This window comes from Polyodon spathula, chromosome 3, assembly GCF_017654505.1.
Source record: "Polyodon spathula isolate WHYD16114869_AA chromosome 3, ASM1765450v1, whole genome shotgun sequence".
Lineage (NCBI taxonomy): Eukaryota > Metazoa > Chordata > Actinopteri > Acipenseriformes > Polyodontidae > Polyodon > Polyodon spathula.
The window spans coordinates 90,412,453-90,424,614 of record NC_054536.1 but is presented as its reverse complement, the minus strand read 5'-3'; the positions used below and the strand labels follow the sequence as shown (position 1 = coordinate 90,424,614).

Here is a 12,162-nt window from a genome sequence, read left to right as displayed (position 1 = left end):
TTTTCATCAATTAAAACAATGTGCCGTGCTTGAGGTTTGTTCAGATACCTATTAAATTGAATTACTGAAATCATGTTTTTAAACTCAAGAAATTTGAGTGACCGTTCTTCAAATAGTGCTTTCTTAAGTGGGCACTCATATGATACATTGTTATGTTATTTGAACCATCACATGTGGTGGCAGATTAAATCATGCTATGAAATCCTATAAACAATATATAACTTTCAAAATAATGTATTTATATTTTTGAAATGTGCCATTTCAAAATCTAAGATGAAATACTGTGCTGCTATTATGGCTTCCGGTAGACTTTTGCGATATCATTTTGTAGTTTTTTTGATTACATGATGTTAAATAAAACATCTAAATTATGTTCATATATATATATATATATATATATATATATATATATATATATATATATCGATAATATATATTATATATATATATAATGATGTCTCAGTCCTACAATTCTAGGTGATGCAAAACCTTTACCATAGCTGTACGGTATCAAATTCTATTCTGTGCAGAAAAATCAATTCAGTTTTTCTGTTAATTACTTTTCAGTTTAACCTGGGGGTGTTTGTTTATAAATTTAAAGGAAAAACAAATGAATAATTTCTTTACACATTTTTTTATTAACAATATTAAGTTTGACAAAAAAAAAAAAAAAAAAAAACACAGCAGGATTAAACAACAACTGAACCCAACAATTTCCCGTAAGACATCTTTACTGGTTTTAAAGAAGACTTTTGTGTAACATTGTGTGTATATATAACTGTTTATTTGACCAACCATGTGTTTTTCACTTGTCATTTTCACATTCTTTTGGAGCTTTCAATGTTGACACGCCTTGTACCTCTGTTCATAATATGCAAAATCCAAAACTTTTAGAAGGTATCAAGTAAATCACCACTTGTTAAATAGAAAAACTGGCCTGTTTTTAAAGACATATACTTTATTTACCATACAAAACATAACTTGTCACCATATTCTATTCTAAACATAAACAATATTTTCCATTACACACTGAAATTCACAATATAGGCTATATATATATATTCTAGCTGAGTGTGCCTAAATGTACATAGAAATTTCCGAGCACTAAAGGACCAAGATCAAATGAAACTCATTAATTATATCCAGAATAAGCCCATGCAAACAGGCCTGGAAGGAAATTGTGTTTTATGTTTGCCACACTTGGGCCAAAAACTAAATGGACTGAAGTTTCCTGAGGCAAATTCGAGTCACCCACGGAAATTAGAAAACAAGCACGAGGCACATTTATTTTATTACTACTTATTATTCTTAATCCCCCAAAAACCAGAAACAAAAATATAAGGTCACTTGAGATTTTTGCAAATAATTACAAGAACGTTGGCGTGCAATTACTATTCACAGTGAAGCACTGGAAGCATTTCTCACTGCTGTCTCTGATCTGTGTGGAAATATTAAGAGAGCACAGCCTTCTTAATACAGATGCTGATAAAACCATTAAAACAGGACCCACTCTGGTATTATACATACTTACCAACAAACATGCACAGGAATGCTTTAACACTTCAAACAACATCTATATTTATATGCAATTTGTGATATACTTCAATGGTGTTTCAATAATATTTGGTCATCTTTTCTTTTTTTACTGACTGTCTTATTATGTAGATTTGAGAGACAACACAATTATAAAATGAACAAACACCACATATGATGACACAGACCTAAATGAATTAAAAACAGGGTTGAGCTGTGTCTGTTCTTTCCTGGTGATGCAGAATTTGCACACGAATGACCCCAGTGACCATCAGCACATTCACTGCTTCAATGCCTTCCCCCCAAACAGTTCCTGAATGGAATCTTGAATCTCATCATTTCAAGGCTGTACTTGGTGTTTTTCAGACGGAGATGCCGACAACAATCTAAAGAGTTCCCCCTCCCTTGCTCCTGTTTTGCAGTCTTGTGAGGCATTGTCATCACTGCCATGTCCCAGCACTGAGGATGAACTGCAGGGAGGAAAATAAAATAGTCAAGAGGAAATTGGTTTCCACAACATACTGAAAGCCTGAGTAACAGAGGAGAACCTTAATTATCTCCAGTCACAAAGAGGGACAGGAAATGTGGACTTTTAATTAGCCGTTCGGAGTGCAGTCCGTTTTTTTTTTTTTTTTAAGCTAGCTAGATAATTTAAAAGGAAATAATTCAAGTCTGACTAAATGAAATTCACATAATCATAATGCAGACAATTGAATTTCCTCCACATTCATTAATTCAGTGCAGAGGTGTAGGCAAAGGCTTCTATGATGAGCTGTCATGGCTCAATAAAAAAACCTCAGTCAATTCATTTTTTCATTATCTTCATATCAGATAAACAGAAAGTATACTGACTAGATAAGCTGAAACACAAAATACCTCTCTGAGTCAGAATCCGAGTAGGTTGGGCTTTTCTCTTCGTGTTTTTCTTCTGCAGGGAATCGACTGTTTGCACTAGAGTATCTCTGTATTGCTTCTGCAACAGTGTACTTGGTCTGCCCGGAAACACAAGCCTCAATCTTTGTGGGGCTGAGCTTGGACTGCAGAAAGAGGTGCAGTCTGCTATCTGATAGCAGGGATGTATTCTGTAAAATTCTTCAAACAAAACAAAAACAAAAACAAAAAAACACATTATAATATATAGCCATTTTTGTTTATCAGAAGATAAAATCTCTAAATACTGTATATTTTATTAATACTAATCTTAGGAAGTTAATCATTTTACCTAAAAGCACATAGGAACATGTTTTATTTAAAATGCCTATTAGTGAAAACAACCACAAGCTACTTAATCTTTACCAGATGCCCTGGTAGGATCTCTCTACAATCCAGTATATATAGTATCATCACTCTAAACTCAAAATACCAGTTTATATTTCCAGATAATCATTCCAGGTTTGTTTTTTTGCCAACAACAACCAAGTACTGGTATGCACCATCGCTGTGCCACTACAGCTGTGGCCTTGCAGCCATTGCCACAAAGTGGTCGGGCACCCCTCCCCACGGTAGAACAAAACACAAGCTACTTGTTTTAGGGGAGCTAGCCCAACTCTCCCATGGGGGAATACTGTGGGATAGACCTATGTATCTAATATAACAGATAAGAGGGGTAAGGGGATAAAACACACATACACACACAATTTTAAAGGATAATTTTGTTTCTGTACACGTCCCTATGGAAATGAGTGTTAGCACTAAGAATATAAATATTTTTCTATTTTATCGGTGATCTAATACAATTAATTATCCAATACAATAAATGAGAATTGATATAACTTAAAATGATGCTTTTTAAAGACACATTTTTAAATGGCCTTTAGATTTTTTTTTTTATATACACTTGTAGAAAATGTAACGAATGGAAAGTTCATAAAGTACTGTTTTGTCAAAAGGTATTGAATTCAGTTCCATTAAATCCTGATTTCAAACTGTCACAGAGACAAACATCTATAATAAAGAATAGGCCTAATTATTCTGTATTCTCTACTTAAAAAAAAAAAAAAAAAAAAACTGCAAAATTACAGTCTGGAGTTAAAGATTAAGTAGCACGGTTCTGAAAAATAATGTGTTCCACATCCCAACACGTTGCTACAACTGTTTAAATAACATACCTTTAGTTTTTCTTTTCATTGTTAACATCCTGACAACATTTTACACATATAAGTCTATTTTAAAGTTATTTTAAAAATGTCTGTTCTAATCTGGGTTTGAGATCTGTCCTCTAAATAACTGCAGGAAAAGGAAAATGAATTTTTTAAAAATAACAAGTGCTCTGGCTTTTTTGTTCTGTACCACATCATGGGTCGTTATTGCTGTGTTACCTATTTGACAATGTGAGCAATAATCCTGACAGTGCACTAGAGCAGACATTTTGAAAAGAGCTTTGAAACAGACTGTAAAAAGTTGTCAGAATGTTAACAATGAAAAGAAAAAGTACAAGTACGTTATTTAAACAGTTATAGAGGCATGTGGGGATGTGTAACGCTATATTTTATGCAAGACTGCTACTTGCTCTTTAATATGCCCCTATGTGATGCATGCATTCAGAATGGGCATGGATTTTGTTTCTGCATTGTTGCAGTTAACACGTAAAATCAATTGCACTTCTATTACTTCACACAGTAGCACACAGTTTTTGTGTCAATGTCCAGAAAGGTAACTTTAAACCCCTACACATTATTGGGAAGTAGAAAATAAATAGAGCTGACTGTTAAAAGGCATAATAGTGAAATGCAATAGTGTACATTCAGACCAAGCGGACTCAATGATCAATATATGAATAAGCAATTTGTATTCAGTGCAATCTGTTTTGATGAAAACATCAACAAATATCTGAGAAATATATGTAGCTGCTCACAGTGCTTTAAAAAAATAAAAGCCTAGAAAGAAATGCAGAGTACCATACTACTTATAATTGAATTGCTCAATCAGCAGCATAAAATGTTGACATTTTTTGAAAATAATTTTCATTAGGCTATACATTGCTGTATTTCAAATTCAGTTTATATACTGAACTAGAGCCCCACTACTGCTGAGAATAATAATTGGAAACAAAATTACCCAACTAAATTGCACTGCATTCGCTCTACTACAATTTGCTACCACCCATGTAAATGGCAAGCAGTTATGCTCAACTGTTTGCACATTGATCAGGTTATTGCTTCTCTAAAATTAGATTTATTTTCTTTATGAAATAATATTTAATCTGCAAAGATATTTTAAATGGTTTGAGGCAGTCCATTATACATAAAACAATCTTTAAATTATACTGGACATTCATTTATTCCAACTTGATTTTATGTCCAAAACAATTTTTTTCTAATGGCTGCTGGCCCCTTGATGCACTTTAACAAGCTTCACAACTCCCTCATCTTGGTAGGAAAGAATGAAGGAAATATAATTCAATGAAATACTAATGCCTTTGGCCATTTCCTTCCAACATGTGATATTAAACTAGTGCTGAGCACACCATTCTGTGAAAGCCCAGCAACAATTAGAGGTCACACAGTATCATTTATTTAGATATGGTAAAGGAGATGCAGCTGGCACAATTTTTTTTTTTTTTTACTTCAATCATTTTTTTTTTTTTATATGCACGCAGAATGCACGTTGTTTTGCTTTGTGCTTAAGCAGTTTTAACTCGAACAATATTACAAATATTATTTGTAATATTACTTTTTGTAACATACATGTCCTGCCACGCTGTACATACAAAGTACTGCACAATGCCTTTACCTACATCTACTGTATATACAAGTCAAAATGCCAGCATGACAGACAGACAGAGAGGCTCCTCCACATGTCCCCACATTCAAATACTATGAATAACTTCTGCTAAACAATGGCCACATCAGTTTTCAGCAATTTGATAACTAGTTCACTACACATACAGTTTGCAAACGTTTGTCACACAGACCAATTTCACTGTACTACAGCTTTATATTTTAAATTCCAGTGTGACTTGGCAATTATATTTTAGAAATGTAAAATGCCATCCACAAAATGGAAACTTCCATATAAATAATTGACAGAACTTACTGATACATACACAGAAGCTGTGCAGAAATGTCCTGCAATGCTCACAACCAGCCACAAGGTGGCAATGCTACGACAGGCCACACTGACAAGTCGCCAATAACAAAAAATGTCAATATATTCCAAAGTATCAGATGCTATGCAATAAAATACTTACTTTTCCAGGAACTCTTGCAGCCCTTTCATCCTCTGTTCTACATGCTGTGTGTTGTTCATACTGAAGAATGGGTTTTTTGAAGGGAGTGCAGGTACATCTCTAAAAGTAGAAGCAAAACAGCAGCACATAAACAGCTTATTGTATGTAGTGTTATTAACAGAATTCATTCTGGACCAATGGACTGAACACACAGTCAGTATAATGAAGCAATACAGTGCAGCATTTAACTTCTCACATTTTGAGTTGAATACCTTTGTCAAGCTGTCAAGTTGTACTTCAGTTCCCAACACTAACCTACTTCTAGTGTAATGCAATTCAAATGGTGCATGTATTTGAGAAATATTTAATATTACAATATAACAACCCTTATAAATCTGCATGGTCATTCTGCAGTTTTTCCATGGTTCTACAAGGCATTTACCATAGTTTACCATGCTTTTTGATATGCTTCTCGACTTCACTCTGCTTTCACTTTAGTAAACCTTCATAAGGGCAAGTTTGCAAGATGTCCACAAGCATGCACTGTATCATGCACCACAAATGTTATTAACATTCCAAGTGCCAGTTATATACTGGCAGACAAATAACTACAGTGCTTATTCCTGTTTTACTGTTGTTATTTTATCCAAACACTATGTCGTCAATATTATCAAATAGCACATACTATTCTGTTATGAAGAATCACACAGTCTACAAATTGTAAAACTACTTGATCTCAAAAGTATTTGATTTAGTAACTTCTGAACTATTTCTATGTTTGTTGCCTCTGTTTCCAACAACATTAAGGTTCAGGAGGTTTGAATAATGAATAAATAAATACTGAGAAAACACTGCTCAACTGATCACAGAAATTACAACTCAACAATTAAACTAATGGCCATTCATTCAGAACTAATTATTTCAGGTGAAAAAGCTTGCTTGCCCCTCCCAATACAGAAGTTGAAGCAGAAATGTTAGGAATTAAATAAAAGTCTGACACTTACATTAGTAGTGCATTATCTTGAAGTGCTTGCCTTAGCCATGCAAACTCTCTGTACCTTCTTCTAACACAAGAGGTCTTCTTCCTGAAACACATGCTATTTGTCTGCCAAAAAAATATATGAATTAAAAGATGGTATGCTACTCATGTATCAAGGATAACTACGAGGTGAGGCTGCCGCTAATTTTAACAATAGCAGCACAAGGTGTGATTGATAAAATCCAAGGGACTCAAAGGCAAGTGTGGAAATATGGAACCACTTCTTTCAGGCAGTTTATTATTAAATATCTGTGACATTTTTTAATGGGAATAAATTCCTTGTTAACGATTATACAAAACAAAAGATCCAAGAGAGTATGTATCTCTAGATAAGCTTCTCACTGTGGCAAGTGTGACATGCAGGCATGACTCAAGCGAGACAGGCTGGTGACTCCTATCTTCTGATTTTACTGCTGTCAATAGCTTGTGTTAAAAATACACTAGTTTCATCACAAACGGATGCAGTGTTCTCTTGATATTAAATACGAAACTTCATGACATACAGCCTCCACTATATTAACAGAAATCATAACAAGGTTCATTTTAAAAAAAGTTAGCAAATTATTGCATTTAAAATTCTGTACGTACTTTTACCAGAACCACTGGAAATCACATCCTGTCACTCAGCATATTACAATAAAAAGATATGTTGATACTTACATGAACACAAATCTCATAATCAACATAGGACTGCCAGGAGTCTTCTTTTTGTATTCTGGGGTCCCGAACCCAAACACTTACAAATTCCTGCAGAAGCATTACAAAAATAAGAGCAGTTTGTTTAAGCAACTACAAAAGCTTTGTCTTTGGTGGCAGTTCACTGGTCTGTGCAGTTAAGATCTCAGCCTATTTATGGGTAAAATGGGGAAGTAAAAATACTGACTCATATTGAATAACACTGCATCACATTGGGTTTTTTTTATTGCAATTCAAGAAGTTCCCATCTTATGTGCAGTAAATACTGGTAGAAATATATAACATGTGACTGGCAAAACCCACTAGGGAATGTGAAGGCTGAAGCCCAGGGAGTTTACCATAAATCCCTACACTTAGAGAAAACAGAGAAAGTCACATGTTGTGGCCAGCAGTCAGTGTGTTGGATTTCTGTGGACAACTTGTATTACAACCCAAGTTCAAAGGTCAAGAACACAGGCCAGTACATTTACCCTATACTGAACTCTCAACACTGATATTATTAGATACCAAGAGTAAACAGGCATGCATGTTCATTATCACTAAGGAATGCACAAGCTCACCTAACCTGTTGCTTAGACAAGCAACGCTGCTGCTAAATACTCTGGATTTCTGCATTTTTCTGTGATTCATGCATCTGAATTTTGCAACAGAGATACCTATTGAGCAGCAGTTCCCCACTGCTTAGGGTAAGATAGCATGTACTTTATGCATTTGATAAATATTTTGTGTGGTAGTTTTTTAGCTAAAAAAAAAAAAAAAAAAAAAACAATTTTAGAAAAACTGAGTAATTCGTAACAGTCAAGCAATGCCTATTACAGTAGTTCAGTTTTATACTTTTAAATAAACAACCTGATCTAATTATGACTACCCTGATGCACTTGTCCCAGCTTGTTTTGTGTAACATTCACACCTCAGTAAATCTACTGAATAACTTCCTTATTCCATGGATGAGTTCAGTTGTTTAACAGGCCTGTCATGTTCAATGCTCTTCAGTGCTTTTTAAAATAGGGAAGTGTACTTATTAATGATGGGGTTTTCTCTTGTCTTTAATTAACTATTTTTGTAAAGATCTGATTTTACATTCTATTTTACTTCTCCAGGTTCACCTCAAAATAAAGTATTTCCATATAAATGCCCAAACACCAGTTAACATTCAAAACTAACATTTGACACACCTTTTTTGTTCTTTTGTTGATTTCATCCATTATTCAAAATAGCTCTGTAAAAGAAAGCAAACCAAACTGTAAAAAAATGAAGATTTACCCTGCTGACTAGAAACAGGGTTCACTGTGCACAATCGTACTGCAAGCAAAAAGTACACATTGTTTTATCTTAGTGTTACTGAGCACTTGTTGTACGGCTATGAATATCAGTTACTCTAATGTATTATCTTGTTTAGAATTACCGTGTGTTTGTCACTATATCCTAGTAATTTGTTATTTAGAATAATGTAACTACCAATAACACATCTACACAGTTTTGCAGAGGGAAGGTTAATGGAAGTTCCAGAATTTAGAGGTGATTTTGAGCTTGGGTGCATGGGTGCTATAAACTTCTGAGTTCGAACTCAAAGAAAAGTGAATCTAAACAAGAATACTACTGCTATGACTACTACAACCACTACTACATTAGTAAAAACAACCAAGCTGTCCTTTAGACCCCTTCTTCCACCACCCCCCCACCCCCCACTGTGGAACCTTTTTTCTTAACGCATACTGTTATTCTTATATTCCACTGGGAGGATTAAGAGGTGATGCAGATGTTGATAAGTGCAGTCTTTATGAAATACTACCTGACAGTAATGTTAAGATTGCAGTTATTGGAGCACAGCACAGAGGATTCTTGACAAATACAAATCACTCCCGAATATATGTACTAAATCCCAGAAGAACAATTCAAATCACCTCCTTTTTTTTCATTAAACAGCAATTCTGTATACTACAGACCTGAATGAATACTCCTGCATCGTCATGGTACATTTAATCTCTTTATAAGTGAGGTAGCTGCTGCCACACTTCAATAGGCAATACTCTAAAGTTTGTAACCTGAACTAAGCCTGATATTACATCAGCAATATCTGCTTTCAGTGAACCAAGGCAGCTCGATACTTCACAGTATTACCAAAAAAATTTAATCATTTAAAAGAAAATACAAGCTTTTGCTGGCTTCACACACATCGATTAACACTAACCTTGGATTACCTAATGTTACCTTAGGCAAGGTAGACCAGCGAGTTGTGAAACCAGCCCTGAAACTTATGTCAAATGCACGTCACATAACACAAAAGTTACCTTTAGTACATCTGTAATTAGTGAATGTATTTTGATGCTGCACTTCCAATAATCACAGCATGGAATGCAGTATTGAAAACATGCGAGTCAAACAGAAGCAGCCATTGGTTACTTTCAGTTTCATGTTAATGGGAAAACTCAGAATTCAGCATGTTTTGTTTGTTTGTTTTTGACACAGGCCTAATGTCTCAGTCGAACAGAATCCGAGTTCAGCTTTCATTATAATGTGTCTTTTTCTGTCACTTTAAACTGTTCAATCACTTGACCTATAATTACGGACAAGACTGTGGCTCCAGTAACAGCAACAATACTCCTCAGTAGTGACTTCACTTTACAGAACTGTCTTTGATTAAACACTTAACTATCACCACAGACAATAAGCTGATAGGTAAGAACTGGAAGGCAGTTTTGAAAAGGGGCGGGGGGGGGGGGGGGGGGGGGGGGGGGGGGGGTCTGTCTGTATGGGTGAGGAAATGTACAATAAAATACACCAAGTGTGACACAACATGCTTTCATGAATAAACATGAAAACAGTATTCCTATTATGTAAAGGTTCTTAAATTTGAAAACGAGAAATGAACTGTATTCCAGAGGCAAGAAATAACAACAGTCACAGGACTACAATGTGCTATTTAACTTGTCTTTAATGGGTCTAGTCATTACCATACTAGATTCAGTCTATTTTTAGAAAAGCATTTAAGAATAAGCCTATTTAAATATATTTATATAAATGACTTCAGCATTTGACTGAACTGCACACTTGGAAAATAGAATGTATTGTTGTAATGAGATAAGTTGCATTTCCGTTTATAAATTAACATTAGGCATTACCAACATACAGAAAAATACCAAATACTTTAACCATGGTTATGAAAAAGAAAATGAACGTGCCTTAAGTGAAACACATCAACATATACACTTTAAACAACATACAGCAACAGAAATGACACTCGACAAAAATGAAAGCTGAAACTGGCTACACCACCAACAAAATGTGAGAAAAACAGTTTTGTATGGGTTTTAATTAGATCATTTCAGACCTTTATTCTTCTTCTTCTCAGCTGATGCAAGCTGGACTATTGATGTCAACAGAATGCAAGCTGAAAAGGGAGAAAAAATTAATCATTGTACAAAACACATTATGCATTTATTTACTTTCTAAAGCTTATTGCAAAGAACTAGGACATGAATACCAGCAGGAATAAAAAAAACACACTTCACAAACTGTCAAGTCACGAATTCTACTTCAATAGGCTGTAACTATCGGTCGTTCATGTAAATTATGTGTTAAATATAGACAAGAAAGTTGGTTACCAATTACACTCCTTATATACACAAATCCTCGGTCTTAATGATTTCAACTGTAAATGTGATCATTCCCAATCTAAATACACTACATGTGTATGGCAATTAAAATGCATCCAGAAACAGCCTATTCCAGCATTTCAACATTAAATATAATACATAGTAACGCTTAAGTACAATCAGTTATTAAGATCAACTGCTGTTTCTAGCTTGAGACTATACAGTATGTTACAGGACAGTAGGTTACTTTATCTTAAAAAAAACAGTTAGTAAAAATACGTGTTGAGTACTGTACGTATGAAGCGTCAGTTATGTGAAAACCTGATTTACAGTAAACAAGAAAGTCCGACCATAACAAGCATTCATAAATGACGTGTAAACATGCAGAACTGTTTTTAATGTAGTTGATCTTGTATTGATAGATAAGTGAAGCAACTCAGTGGCTGAGGAAACGATATCCTATATCCTCGTTCAAATGGAAAGAATGCCATTCATTATCCTCCTGCACAAACCAACACACAACTCCGGTATCGATATATTGTGTCCTGTGTTTTTCATATTGTTAAAACACTTAGTCGATCTAGCATAGTCGTCTCCAGTCTACACTCGCTAGCTATGGCATAGATAGCACGAAAACAAACACTGCAGATTCTGATTGCATTCACAGCAAAACTTCAATAAGGTATACTAAGCACGGTTGCCTTTACTGTATAATAACTATAGGAATTAGGTCTTATCTTACCTTCGGGTTTATGAATGAAACTGTATCGCCAAGCCGTAGATCATTAACAACACACCCCTTGTCCTTTGTCTAAGCTTGTTTCTAATCACGTGCGTTTCTACACGCTATAGGATGAATACCTAAACTCAAAGGGAGAATTTAGCGTCACGAAAACGTCACTAAAGACCAACCGTACCTTTCCGCGTAGCTTGCACACAGAAACACTAGCAAGGAAATTACGCCATCTTGCCTAGGTCTTCACATCTACAGGTGTAAAAGGTCTCGTTTTTATTTTTATTTTTTTGAATGTTTGTGTCTTCTAACGTGTGTTATGCCTCATAAAATACAAACCTTAATTATGTAGTTTTACTATGTTCAAGTAATATATTTTGTATTTTAATTATTAAGT

At 34.7% G+C, this 12,162-nt stretch overlaps 1 protein-coding gene across 1 annotated transcript; it reads right to left on the bottom strand.

Moving 5' to 3' along the window:
* Positions 1-655: 655 nt before the first annotated feature.
* Positions 656-11,854, bottom strand: LOC121313622 (sorting nexin-10-like). Its single transcript, XM_041246354.1, has 8 exons — positions 11,775-11,854; positions 10,768-10,827; positions 8,612-8,655; positions 7,401-7,487; positions 6,706-6,806; positions 5,723-5,821; positions 2,410-2,625; positions 656-2,003 (listed from the first exon to the last, which is right to left on the bottom strand). The coding sequence occupies exons 3-8, from the start codon at positions 8,639-8,641 to the stop codon at positions 1,874-1,876; spliced, it is 663 nt and encodes a 220-aa protein (XP_041102288.1). The 5' UTR covers positions 8,642-8,655; positions 10,768-10,827; positions 11,775-11,854; the 3' UTR covers positions 656-1,873.
* Positions 11,855-12,162: the final 308 nt, after the last annotated feature.